Source organism: Ipomoea nil, unplaced genomic scaffold, assembly GCF_001879475.1.
Source record: "Ipomoea nil cultivar Tokyo-kokei standard unplaced genomic scaffold, Asagao_1.1 scaffold1919, whole genome shotgun sequence".
Taxonomy (NCBI): Eukaryota; Viridiplantae; Streptophyta; class Magnoliopsida; order Solanales; family Convolvulaceae; genus Ipomoea; species Ipomoea nil.
Window position 1 is genome coordinate 133,922 of NW_017618347.1, and position 14,733 is coordinate 148,654.

At 35.9% G+C, this 14,733-nt stretch overlaps 2 protein-coding genes and 1 long non-coding RNA gene across 3 annotated transcripts; 1 reads left to right on the forward strand and 2 right to left on the reverse strand.

The window, feature by feature from the left end:
• Window positions 1-1,136: 1,136 nt before the first annotated feature.
• Window positions 1,137-2,957, reverse strand: LOC109193754. The gene is made up of 3 exons (XM_019344572.1): window positions 2,921-2,957; window positions 2,550-2,816; window positions 1,137-2,302 (listed from the first exon to the last, which is right to left on the reverse strand). Exons 1-3 carry the CDS (start codon window positions 2,955-2,957, stop codon window positions 1,137-1,139), a joined length of 1,470 nt encoding a protein of 489 aa, XP_019200117.1.
• A 5,322-nt stretch (window positions 2,958-8,279) lies between these two features.
• Window positions 8,280-8,875, reverse strand: LOC109193752. The gene is made up of 2 exons (XR_002056332.1): window positions 8,782-8,875; window positions 8,280-8,749 (listed from the first exon to the last, which is right to left on the reverse strand). It is a non-coding gene; the product is annotated as an uncharacterized LOC109193752 (long non-coding RNA).
• LOC109193751 (galactan beta-1,4-galactosyltransferase GALS3-like) lies at window positions 8,486-10,872 on the forward strand. The gene is made up of 2 exons (XM_019344569.1): window positions 8,486-9,674; window positions 10,275-10,872. The coding sequence occupies exons 1-2, from the start codon at window positions 8,509-8,511 to the stop codon at window positions 10,618-10,620; spliced, it is 1,512 nt and encodes a 503-aa protein (XP_019200114.1). The 5' UTR covers window positions 8,486-8,508; the 3' UTR covers window positions 10,621-10,872.
• The last annotated feature ends 3,861 nt before the right edge of the window (window positions 10,873-14,733 follow it).

A 14,733-nucleotide genomic window follows, 5' to 3' on the forward strand; every position in this document is an offset into this window, starting at 1 on the left:
TATACCTGTTTTCTTTGGGACAACATGCACAGGACTTACCCACTTGCTATCTGAGATTGGATAGATTATACCTGCATCAAGAAGTTTCAATATTTCTTTTTTAATCACTTCCATCATGGGTGGGTTCAATCGGCGTTGGGCCTGTTTAGAAGGCTTACACTCATCTTCTAACAATATCCGGTGCATACAAGTAGAAGGGCTCAATCCCTTAATGTCAGCTATAGTCCAACCTATAGCTTGCTTATATTCCCTAAGCACTCGGACCAATTTTTCTTCTTCCAATGTAGATAGTTTTTTGGAGATTAGCACGGGAAGAGTCTCTTCATCCCCTAAGAATGCATACTTTAAATGATCTGGCAATGGTTTCAGTTCTATCTTTGGAGCTTGAACAACAGAAGGAAGGAGTTTTGTGTCAGATATAGGCAACTCAATATAATAAGCATTATACTTCATTGGCTTAAGTGACTCCAACTCATGAACAATATCTTGCAAATCAATATCCAAAGAAAACTTATTCATGATTTTCTTCAACCCATCAGGGGTAAGATTCAAGTTTAGTGCAACCTCTAAGGCATTATTATAAGTCAAATAAGAAATTTTCTGCACAAAAGGGTCAACAACATCTACTAGAGAAACAGACGATACATCATCAGGATATTTCATAGCATTATAAGTGTTAAACTTAATGAGTTCACCATCAAATTCCATTGTGAGTGTACCATCATGCACATCAATTTTAGTTCTAGATGTTTTTAAAAATGGCCTTCCTAATAAGATTAATGAAGAATTAGTAGAATTATCTTCTTCCATATCTAACACATAAAAATCAGCAGGAAAAATCAACCCATCAACTTGCACTAAAACATCTTCTAAAACCCCCACAGGATAAACATTAGATCTATCAGCAAGTTGAACAATTACACCAGTTTCTTTTAAGGAACCAATATTCAAAGATGAATAAATAGATAAAGGCATCACATTAATTGAAGCTCCTAGATCTAACATTGCTCTTTCAACATTAACATTTCCAATTTTGCAAGGGATAGTAAACATACCAGGATCTTTACATTTAGGAAGCAACTTCTTTTGTAGAACAGCTGAAACATTTTCCCCCATGCTTACCATTTCATTGCCTTTCAATTTTCTTTTATTTGTGCACAACTCTTTAAGAAATTTAGCATATCGAGGAATTTGTTTAATAGCTCAAGTAAAGGAATATTTACCTCAACCTTTCGAAATGTGTCAAGTATTTCTTTTTGTTCTTCATCCTTTTTTGATTTTTCCAATCTACTAGGAAAAGGGGGAGGAATTACCACAGCCTCCGGATGTTCTTTGACAAGCTTTTGATCATTTTGGGGTGGATGAACTTCTTTTTCCTTTTCTTCATCTCGGTTGTGTCTGCTTTTCACTTGAGTAGGTTCTTGCAGCTCTTTCCCACTTCTCAAGGTAACTGCACTTGCATTTTGCTTTGGATTTACAACAGTTTGTGAGGGTAATTTACCTTGAGATTCCAATCTACTCACGGTAGATGCTAGTTGGCTCACCTGACTTTCCAAATGTTGAATACTTGTTCTTGTTTCTTGCTGAAATTGTTGTGTGTTAGTAGCAAGTGTTTTAACAATATCTTCCAGTGACATACCTGAATTAGAGGATGATTGTTGTGAAGATGAAGGTTGTTGAATTGGTTGTCTAGGGTGAAACTGTGGAAATTGTGGACGCGGCTTGTAGCTGAAATTTGGATGATCCCTCCATCCTGGGTTATATGTATTTGAGTAGGGATCATAATTTCTTTGTGGTTGGCCCAGAAACCCTCCAATTGCATTAGCTTGCTCACACGAATCGTATTGAAGTGTTGGGCACATGTCAGTTTGGTGTCCAGTAGCAGCACATATCCCACAAGCTTTTACTTGCTGCATATTTCCTACAGCTAACTGTTGAACAAGAGTAGTTAAATGAGATAGTTTATTCTCAATGGAAGAAATATTTACCTCATTCACTCTTCTTGGAGATGCGTCTTGTCTACATCCAAATTGTTGTGAATTAGCAGCCATGATGGATATCAAATCTCTAGCTTCACGAGGAGTTTTGTTCACTATAGCACCTCCACTAGCTGCATCCATCATATTTCTTTCCATGGGCAGCAATCCTTCATAGAAGTATTGAATAAGGAGTTGTTCAGAAACTCCATGTTGGGGGCAACTTGCACATAGTTGCTTGAAGCGTTCCCAATATTCGTGGAGGGTCTCTACGTCTCTTTGCTTAATGCCACATATTTCTCTTCTAATGCTAGCTGCTCGTGAAGCTGGAAAAAAAGTTTTCAAGAAATAGTCTTACCATATCCGCCCATGTGGTTATTGTGCTAGGAGGAAGGTAAAATAACCAATCCTTTGCTCTATCGGCTAGTGAGAATGGGAAGGCACGCAGTTTGATTTGATCTTCCGTTACTCCTTGTGGTTTGAAGCTCGAACCCACCACGTGGAACTCCTTTAAGTGCTTATGTGGATCTTCATTTTCATGTCCACGAAAAGTCAGAAGTAATTGAATCAAACCTGACCTTAATTCAAAACCAACCTCTAATGCAGGATGTTGAATACAAAGTGGTTGTTGATTAACATTTGGTGCAGAAAGCTCCCGTAATGTCCTTTGTTCTTCGGCCATTGCTTGCTCTACTTCGGGATTGCAACAAGAGGCAGTTGATTCAGTTGTGGTATTTGATTGAAGGGATGTTGATGAAAGGGCTTGATTTTTGCGCAACTTAGTTTCCTTCCTCAACCTTTTAGCAGTCTTCTCGATCTCAGGATCGTATTGCAGTTGACCTGTACGAGAAGAACGTGACATAAAAATAAATCTATTTAACACCAATCCCCGGCAACGGCGCCAAAAATTTGGTGGGTGTCGAAACCAACAAATAATAAATTACTTACTCTATAATTTGCAATAGTGATGAGTAAGGTCATACCCACAGAGATTGGTCAGACTTATTTTTAATCAAAGATTTAATAAAGATGAGAATTGAAAATTAAATAGCAACCATAAAAAGGCAAACAATATGAAATATCAAAGAATAATAATAATCAATAGTAACAAGTATCCAACTCAAGGCATAATATCAATTTAATTCTAACAAGACAGATCATTGATTTCTAAAAATAAATTACTCTACTCTTTACCAAATTGGTTATGGTTATTAACAAGCTCTAATAACCTATCTTTCCTTACTTTGTTGATAATCAAAACAAGCTATTTGATTACTTCCCTAGCGAATAAACAATCCTAAACAGGCTCTTAGGATTTAGTTTACTAACAGCATTAAAAAAATTAGAGAGATTACCAATTCTAGCCAACAAACTCAAAAGCATGGTTCATTTAAACTAGACTATATATCTTCATAACATAAGATTGAAAATCTAATTTATAATCAAGTATGTTATTTGCTACTAGCTTTAGAACACTTAAACAATTACGGATTCAAAGTTCTAATTAGCAATATAATAACCTGACAATTGAACAACGGGCCCTTTGCAACAATTAATCAAGCAATAATTTAAACTCAGATAACAGGAGATATATAAATAATAAAGTGCAGAGAACAAAATTAAGCTAAATAAATCTCACTGGTCTTGTAGAATCAAACTTCAATAATCCTTGAATTGGAAAATTCGAACTCAGCAGTACATTGCAGAGAGTGTTTACAGTAAAATAAAGTGATTCTGAACAAAAAAAACTGACTATCTCTACTGCAAAATTCATCCCTATTTATACTAGTTCAGGATCCCAAAAACATCCCTAACTTCCCTAACATCCACAAATTAAATCAATTTCTTCAACCACATAAAACTTAGAAAATAAATAATCTTTATTTTCTAATTTCTACGCACCAGGTAAAATCAACAGAATAATCTCCAGCTCTTCGTTCATCGCTTGATTCTACGAAATAGTTGATAGCCATTAAATCTCCACCGCAATTTGCAAGCGCCGTTCGTCGCAGAAGTTCGCAAAAGTCGTTCACCCGTGGACTCGTTAATCAAAGCAAATCACGGACGGAGTCTTCTGCTTGCCGATGGAGTCGCGGTCGAACTGTACTGCTGCTGTAGTTTATTAATCCTACGTACAGAGATTACAATAAGAAATAGAAAAGGATAATTAAAATTAAATGATAATTTGGCTTCATAACCCTTAAAATACTTAAATAATTGTTTTGGGCCAAATAACTTAAAAAATATTATTTAAGCCTAATTATTCACACAATTATTATATTAATGGGAAAGATAAAATAAAGTTCAAAATAAATATAATACTAAATAAATAAAATTAATAAAATTAATTTATTATAGAAACTAATCTAAATTAAAGATATAAATTGTGCTTATCAAAGTCCTTAAAGGGGGAATTGATATTAAGTGTGATCGTTGTATGTAAGGAATTCTACCATTTCGCCGTTAAGCTCATTCAATCATTTTTTGTAACGCCATTGTTTAGTACTTCTGTTCCAGATGAATACTTGTAGGACCAAAATTAATTCTCCAAATTAATTTTGTTCTTCATGTGGTAGACTTTCCCTTTGCATACTCACTTTGAGATTCTGAATTATGATGCTTGTACTAAAGACCTAAATTCTAAGGGGATCTAAAGTACATTTGGCTCATCAAAACTTTATTACAAAAATATTCCTATCACTGGCACAATCATAACCTCATTGGTGCACACATGATAATCACGCCAACATAGGTTGGGGTGCGTAAAACAACACCATCGTTCTCCGTTCACGCGGTTTGTTCTATGCACTTACCCAGAGTTGAGTGTGCACCCAACCCACCCCGAGGAGTTCAAATTGGCACTTCAGTGTTGTCGTGCGCTAATTTATTTTCTCAGTGTATGTTTACGCAGTGTGGCACAATCAGTAGGTCCAACGTGCACGCCCCTGGGGTACTGTTGTCCGTCTGGCACATTCAAAAACACGTCGGTGCACACTTGGTAATCACGCATTCTGAGTTTGCGATGTGTCGGACTCATTCACTCTTTGCATGCGTGATTTCATGTATGCCCTCACAGTGAGACGTGTGTGCACCCTGCCAAGGCTGTCCACGCCGGCCCATGCACCCTAGAGTCGAACTGTGTGCCGTTATCGCAAATTTAGTTTGTGTTTGATCAAAACTATGAACCCAGGAGTGTGCACATAATGTAGCACATCTGTTCATGCATTTGCGCACAGTAGTTTGATGATGAACAACTCATCTAACGGCAGGTTGTAGGGGTGTGCAAACTTCAGATAATTTTCGGTTAACCGACCGAACTGATAAAGTTCGGTTAACCGTTTTTAACTGAACTTTTTCGGTTCGGTTAATGGTTAAAGGAATTTTAAAACTTCGGTTAACGGTTAATTTGGTTCGAAAGGTCGGTTAACCGAATTAACCGAACGGTTAACCGAAGTTTTTAATATATATATATATATATATATATATATATATATATATATATATATATATATATATATATATATATATATATATATATATAAATACTAATTTGAAGTAATGGATGTTTGGAGTTTATAATTCAAGTTTTTTATATTTTGTTATGAATTTATTATGATATGTATTTTATTTTAATTGGATTTATTAGTTTAGGTGTTATTTTTAGAATTTTAAATTTTAGCTTTAAAAAGTTCGGTTAATCGGTTAACCGACCGATTAACCGAAAAAAAATTTCGGTTCGGTGAATTCGGTAGAGCAAATTTCGGTTCGGTTAACGGTTAAAAATAATTCGGTTAAAACGGTTCGTTTAACCAAACGGTTAACCGATTGAACACCCCTAGCAGGTTGTAACCCAGTTCATTATGCATCCCTACGAATTCAATTCAACACAGCAGCAAAATTTGTTTGTCGTTGGTTTTTGTCTGTATTCCGATGCACACGAACGCCGAGAATTCGAATCCGGCGGTGGGCGGTCATTCTCCTGGGCAGTATTAGCGAACACAGATTTGCAGACAAATTGGAGTCCTTGTTTATCTTCTCTTCCTAGATTCTTGTAATCAATCCAAATATAATATTAGTTTATAATTGGTGCCCAGACAAAATTACACTAGTATCCTTTTTAATTAATTGTATTAGAGATCTACATATAAATAATTACTTTATCTACACCATTGATTGAGTGAAAATTTATGGCTTGGATTGGTTCTCATGTTCTCACCTAAGCACATGTTCTCATATGATCTTAAATCTATATATATATATATATATATATATATATATATATATATATATATATATATATATATATAGGGATGCACTCAGGTGCGAATAAGTGCCCAGGAAGGAATATGCGAACGAATCAGCGTGTGACACGTGTCCAGATCTAATAGCTTAAAAAAACGCGGTGGCATTTTCGTAAATAATTGAACATCGAAGTGCAAGTAAAATCACTTACAAGTGCACCTACTTTCACCTATAAGTGCATGTAGTTTTGCCTTGTTAGCATTCACTTCCCGCAAACGTTCATGCATCTGGGTGTGTTTATAACTATAGGTGCAACTATTTATAACTATAAATGCAACTACTTATAACTATAGGTGCACCTTCTTTCACCTATAAGTGCATGTAATTTCGCCTTGTTAACATTCATTGATCTGAGTTCAGCAGGTAGTAATACCCCCTGAAAACCACCCGCAAACATTCATGCACCTTGGTGCAACTACTTATAACTATTTGTGCAACTACTTAGAACTATAGGTGCAACTACTTATAACTATAGGTGAACTTAGTATTGATGCTCAGTGTAAATTTTTACTTGCACCTATAATACATTTTACATTCACTTGTAATACATTTTACTTGCATTTCGATGTTCAATTATTTATGAAAATGCCACCGCACTTTTTAAAAAAATCAATGTTTCTCATCCATTAGATCTAGACACGTGGACAGACAAAATCCATTCCTATTTCGTTCCTGGGCGAAAGCATTCGCACCTGAGTGCAATTCTATATATATATATATATATATATATATATATATATATATATATACCCTCACCAATTACGGAGCACCCAAAAACACTAGAATGGGACCTTAAACTAAAGTATGAAACGTTACCAGATGAGACCATATATATCCACACCCAAATATAAAATTAAAAGCCCCATCAACATTACACAGCCTCTGGCTGCTGCCTGGCAAATCCCTTCCCCAGTACGTACTACCAAACCTTACCTATACTCCTTTTCCCCTTGTTTAATCAAACCGCCAATCACCAGAAAGTGGAGTCAGTGTTCTGATTTTTTTTGGTTGTATTAAGATTGTTGAGAATCTTACAATATTTACAGGGCGTTTAGTTGGAGGGATTTTAAATTTTCTTTTCACATAATTCTCACTTAATTTTAAATGTCATTAAATTCCGTAGTTTGGTTGGAAGGAATTGTAATTTCATGAAATTGTAATTCCTCCATTTTCATAGAATTAAAATCTCATGTCCTCCCCTAAGATTTTAATTCCTGAGATTTTAGGAAGAAAAAAAAATACTGATGAGACAAAATTACCCCTCTTTTTAACCTAAAATAATCTTTCCTTTCATTTAAAATTAATAATAATAATAATAATAATAATAATAATAATAATAATAATAATAATAATAATAATAATAATAATAATAATAATAATGGGCATTTGGACTTTATACTACTTATCCCTTTCAATTCCCATGTATACCAAACATTGGAATTGAAATTCCCAGTAATTCTATTCCTGTCAACCAAACACTGGAATTTAAATTCTCACTTTATTCCCAGTAATTCATCTCCCATAGAATTACAATTCCTTTCCGACATAATTCCCTCACTCCAACCAAACGCCTTGTTAGAGTGTGTCTTTTTATAATTATAGAACTCATTACGTACCTTAAATAATGCATCATTTCATTAATTTAGCTTCATACCTTTTCATTTTATCTCACTTTCGCACTATATTACCTATTCACTTTATCGTCACCTCTTAATATAATTTTTTTTATTTTTTATTTTTGTATTTTTAAAACCATTAATTCAATTATAGAATTATATATAATCAAACAATAATATTAACAATAATATTAGTAGTCATTCTAATAATTCCATCAACAGACAACAGCAACAACTAAAAAAAAAAAAAAAAAAAAAAAAAAAAAAAAAAAAAAAAAAAGGACTTCCCTATTCCTATTTCTAAGTTATACAAGAAACCAGAAACCCCAAAAAGACTGCTACTTGTACTCGGAGACTCACCAGCCCCCACCATCCATCCTTTACATAATCAATCAACACCTCCTACCTTCATATATAATTAAGAGAGAGAAACAGGAAACAGCGAAAGATCCAGTAGTGGATTTTGTTTTCTTGTGTGATGTTGTGTTCCTAGGCTGCAGTAGAGGAAAGTGCATTTGTTTGCTCGATTATATTCATTCAATCCCAGTTTGTGGACCATCATTTTCTGCTAAGGGGTAGGCCCAGAAGAATCGAATCGATCAGTTTGTCGAGAAATGATCGTTAAGGAGAAAGGTGGCGGTGGCGCCGGTGATAAGAAGATGCTTGTTGGGGTGGTCTGGAACTGTGCGCCGGAGCTGAAGCTTCTCCTCACCGCTCTCCTCATTCTCTTCTCTATTATCACAATTCTCCAGTTTATCCCCGCCCGTTTCACCATCTCTGCAGCCACGAATCTCGGGAGCTGTTTACCTGCGCCGTCCCCAATTGCCACTCCGATCTCCTCTCCTGCTTCTCCGGCTACGAAGAACTTCTCTGCGGTGGAGCGAGACCGTGTGCTTGAAAACGGCGTCGTTAAACGGGGGTTCAGAGGATTTGGCTCCGCCGCTTACAACTTCGTTCTCATGTCGGCTTACCGAGGCGGTTACAACACCTTCGCCGTGACGGGACTGGCTTCAAAACCGCTGCACGTTTTCGGGAAGCCCAGTTACGTCTGCGAGTGGGTCCCGGCGGATGTTTCGCGGGATTCCGTTTCCGTCGCCGGCGAGAAAATCCTGCCGGATTGGGGGTACGGCCGGGTGTACACGGCGGTGGTCGTGAACTGCACGTTCCCGGTTCCCGTCGGCGATGCTGACGCCGGGGGAAAGCTCCTAATCCACGCCGCCACCAACGGCGCCGGCGACACCCGCTTCAACGTAACCGACACGTTCATTGCCATGACCGAGACGCCGCAGGATTTCGCCGCTTTCACTTCTGTGTTCTCATCGTCTAAGCCCAACTACGACTACCTCTACTGCGGCTCATCTCTGTACGGCGATTTGAGCCCTCAGAGGGTACGAGAATGGGTGGCGTACCACGTCCGATTGATGGGCAAGAAATCCCATTTTGTGTTCTACGACGCCGGCGGCGTACACCCCGCCATGATGGAGGTGCTCCGGCCGTGGATGGAGAAGGGATACGTGACATTACAGGACGTGAAGGAGCAGGAGAGGTTCGATGGCTATTACCACAACCAATTCTTGATTTTGAACGACTGCTTGCATAGGTACAGATTCCAGGCGAAATGGATGTTCTTCTTTGATGTGGATGAGTTCATCTTCGTCCCCAAGAAGAACACTCTCAAGTCAGTGCTCGATTCCTTCTCTGCCTACACCCAATTCACCATTGAACAAATGCCCATGTCTAACAACCTCTGTCTCCGTGAAGATTCCGGCAAAACACTCAGGTAACTAACTTATCTGCATCACTAATAATGCCAATTTTTTATTTGTACTGAACTGCTCGTTTGATGTCGATGTCATATATATATATATATATATATATATATATATATATATATATATATATATATATATATATATATATATATATATATATATATATATATATATATATATATATATATATATATATATATATATATATAGAGAGAGAGAGAGAGAGAGAGAGAGAGAGAGAGAGGAAGAACCCTGTCCTAATGCATATGATAGATTCTAAGAAAACTTAATTTAACATATATTAGTTTATATTTATGAATATTTCTAGTCAATGTTATAGAAGGAGCTAAATACTACTTTGGCCGTCTGAGGGGTGAGTAATAATAATAATGGCACATAAAAAAAAAACACTCTGTCTAGTTGGCAAAATCAGGCGCCTAGTTAGGCCGACTCATAAGGCGTCTAGTTTGTCTAGTAAGGCTTGACTTAGAGGCGCTTATGGTGATTTTTACAATAGTGTTCGTAGTGATGATAGTAGACAATATGTAAAACAGATGTGGAAGTAGGTAAGTTGTATATGTAACAATGATGGTGCGATGAAATTGCAGGAAATGGGGGTTTGAGAAGCTAGTGTACAGAGATGTGAAAAGAGGGATTCGGAGGGACAGGAAGTACGCGGTGCAGCCGCGCAACGTGGTGGCGACGGGGGTGCACATGTCGCAGAACACGGTGGGGAAGACGACGCACAAGACGGAGGGGCGCATCATGTACTTCCATTACCACGGCACCATCGCTGAACGCCGCGAGCCCTGCCGCCACCTAGTCAATGCCACGGCCCTCACCGTCGACAACGTCCCCTACGTGATGGACACCACAATGCGAGGAATCGCAGGCAGTGTCAAGAGATTCGAACTCAAGACCATTGGTTCTGTGTTACAAAACACACGCCAATAACCATATAAAACAATGCTTTTTGCACAGGCTAAGCCATTGTCTCATCTAACGTGTGCAACTAGCATCATATCATATTGGTCTTAATTATATATATATATATACATTTGTATCTATCCCCCTTTTTCCCCATGATTTTCAGTTTTCCACCATGAGTATATATATATATATATATATATATACAATTGTTCATGAACGTATGAAAGTTCTTGTATCTTGTCTTGTTATAATGCAAACAGCGGATCGGATGTCACATATTCCAGCACTTGGTACATAGTAACGATAATAATGTTACTGGAGAGTAGTTGTATTGTTGTGTTTGAGTAATTATAACGAGTAGAGTAGTTGTATTATTGTGTTTGAGTAAAAGATTGAACATGCCCCCTCTACCGTCAAAGGTATTTTGCTTTTATACTACAAAACATAATTGTTACTCCGTACATAATAAGTACAACGACCTCTCAGTAATTGTGACGCTTTTCTTCATAAATGTCTTAGCCCTCTATAACTTATACTTCTTTATAAGTCGGTGCGTTAAATGCGCCTTAAATGCATTGTTCCACATGCTCTCTGCTTGATAGAAACTATTTATCAATTGCTTTGACTCCTCCAAGTTAGTGCTCTAAGTCAAGTTTAGTACCATGTCCAATTATCTCATCACATATAAATGAACAGGCTATTGTTCTTTTAAATAACAAACGTTGGTTGTTAGTACTACAAAACATGGTGGATTGAATATGATGAGGATGTTGGCCGGGTCCGGGGACCATTGCCGCGACAATGAGCGGTGGTGCACGCGTTGATCGATATGATGCCTTTGCCTGGCACCTATTATTTCACTTTATTTTCCGTTTTTGGTTCTCCATTTTCATTCTTCACCCACTGAATGCTCTGTTGGTTGGAAAGGGATTTGCATAGACTAGGACACTCCTCTGCAACATTAATCTTTGTAAAAAGTGATGTTCTTTTCATTTTGGTATTTTGTTTTTCTTAAAGAAGTTAGTCAAAAAATGGGTGTGGATGACAAAAAAATCAGTATGGATATATCTCATCTATATCTTCCCATCATCATGTCAAATACAAATTGATTCAACTGCAAATTATTACTCAATCTTACCTCCAGAAAAATTAGATATATAAAGGATCAAATTATAAAAAAAATGTCACTTTTGCATAGTTATCACCACTTTTACTATGCAATCTAAAACACTATATTTGCATTTCTTAGAATTTTTTAGGAATACACATTTAGTTCTTACAAAGTGCATGTTTATTATTAACAAAGTGCACATTGAGTATTAAAAAAAAATGTACTTGCAAAATACGAGAGTGCATTGCACTTAGGCTTTGAATTTTATAGTTTATGGCTAAGCTTTTTAGTTTTATTTGGTTTGAGATTCACTTTTTACTACTTAGGGCTATCCAATCAATCGTTATGCTATGGACCCGTGTCCAACATGCAATATGGACACGGTAACGGTGCCATTAGTGGCACCGTTATCTTCCACCTTTTTTTTTTATTTTATTTTTATTTTTTTATTTCAGACCGCTTCGTTATAGGAGTATATGTTCATAATTTTATCACTGTATGTTCATATTGTAAGTTCATAATGTCACAACTCTGTGTTCATAATTCCATAACTGTACATTCATACTTCCATAAAGGTACATTCATAATTCTATAACTGTACATTCATAATTCCCTAACTGTACATTCATAATTCCATAACTGTACATTCATAATTTTTGAAACTTTATGTTCACAATTTTAGAGTTCTATGTTTATAATTTTATCACTATATGTTCATAATTGTAAGTTCATAATGTCAGAGCTCTGTGTTCATAACTCCATAACTGTACATTCATACTTCCATAACTATACATTCATAATTCTGTAACTGTACATTCATAATTCAATAACTGTAAATTCATAATTTTCGAAACTCTATGTTCACAATTTTAGAGCTCTATGTTCATAATTTTATCACTGTATGTTCATATTGTAAGTTCATAATGACAGAGCTCTGTGTTCATAATTCCATAACTATACATTCATAATTCCATAACTGTACATTCATAATTTCCTAACTGCACATTCATAATTCCATAACTGTACATTCATAATTTTCAAAGCTTTATGTTCACAATTTTAGAGCTCTATGTTCATAATTTTATCACTATATGTTCATAATTGTAAGTTCATAATGTCAGAGCTCTGTGTTCATAATTTCATAACTTACATTCATAATTCCATAATTGTACATTCATAACTCCATAACTGTACATTCATAATTCCACAACTGTACATTCATAATGGCACAAACGAATAACGCCGTTAACACTGAGACAAAATCAATTTTTTTTTTAAACTGGAATGCCGCGTTTTTCCTGAAAACGACGTCGTTTTGGACTCGTGTCCACAATGCATTGTGGACACGAGTCCACATCATAATTTGCCCTATCCAATCTCTCTCACTTTAAAAATTGGGTTCCACTTCCACATCACCCAATTTGCAAATTATTTACTATTTACACTACATCCCTACAAATCCAATCTATTTGTAAAAGTAGACCCCAATATCATATCACTTTAAAACATTAATAAATAAATAAAATAAAAAAAAAAAGAAAACAAAACAAAAAAGTAAATAAAAAATACAAAAGCTGCCGCAACAGCAGCTGTTGCGACAACTTTGTACGGATTTCAAATTTGCAATCCAACTATGCAATAAAAAAAATATAAATGTTAGATTATTCCATATCATCTTGCCACATCATCTTGTCAATGGTTTCTTTGCAGCGTTAAGATTAGTCTTAGGGTTTAACATTTACTTTTTAGATTTAAAATTTAGTTTTTTTCATTGATTTAAAAAAAAAAAAAAAGTTATATAGCAATATACCTTTAGTTGTTACAAAGTGCATAATATAGTGTTCTAAATTTCAAAGTGAAGTTAACGATAATTATAAAAAAGTCACCGTAATTTTTTAAAAAAGTTTGATATGATATGTATCCGATTTGTACAGATATAAGGCTTAGATTAGTTTTTAATTTTCTCTTGCGAGTGTGTTTTCATGGGATTCTAAGTGTATATATATAGGTTTTGGCCGATTCTGGTGCGAAAACTTCTCCACGTGCAATAATGTGCAAAAATCTAGATCATTAGATTAGCTTAGATTAACAGCTACAATGCACGCACGTAGCGGACACAGTGCGTGTGCATACATTTGGTTGTTCACCACAGACCAACACTTGCTGGTGCACGACTGGCCAACACTTAGTGTATCACAGACCACTACTAAGTGCACCATAAACATCACTTAACGAATTATAAAGCACCATCTAGTGCACCATAGAAATATACTTGGTGTAGTAAATTATAAAAATGCCATCATGATTTTTTTTTTTTTTACTGATTTTCAGCCATTGATCTTAGCTCATCCAATGACCAAGATTTGTTTGCACTGTTGCACTTGGGGAGACTGATAGGTTTAAGATTAGGTGCGAAGGCCTCCCTAGGTAAAAAATGTGCACAAATCTAAGCCATTAAATCCATCCAGATCTGATGCTCTTCAAAAATAAAAATTATCTTCGAATTAATAAAAATTGTGCACTTGAAAGCACAAAAACATGCACTTGAAAGTATAAAATTGTGCACTTGAAGGCAAAAAATCTGAACTAAAGGAAAAAATGGTTTACTTGAATGCTAAGTATTTTTTTTAAAAAAAAATTTTTACACAATAGTAATTTTTTTTCCTTTTGCCTTGTGCCACACCGAAAAATTTCATTCTGGGTCTTACCACCTTACATTCCACAAAATCATCCTGTATACACTCCCATTTTGAGAGATCATTGACCTAGGTCCATGGATGTGGTGGATTGAACCTCAAACATGCATGCAAATCTCATAGGGTGTAAGAGTGATTTCCAAACATTTTCAACCAATTGAGCATATAACACTTCTTTTCCACGAATGCAAAGTAAAGGAACAACACATCCATGAATTCAAATGCACATCGTATCTACCTAATCTTTACAAAAATAGGATCACAAAGAAGGTACATGGTACTCACAAGAATCTCAACCCTCCCCACACTTAGGTTTTGCTTGCCCTCAAG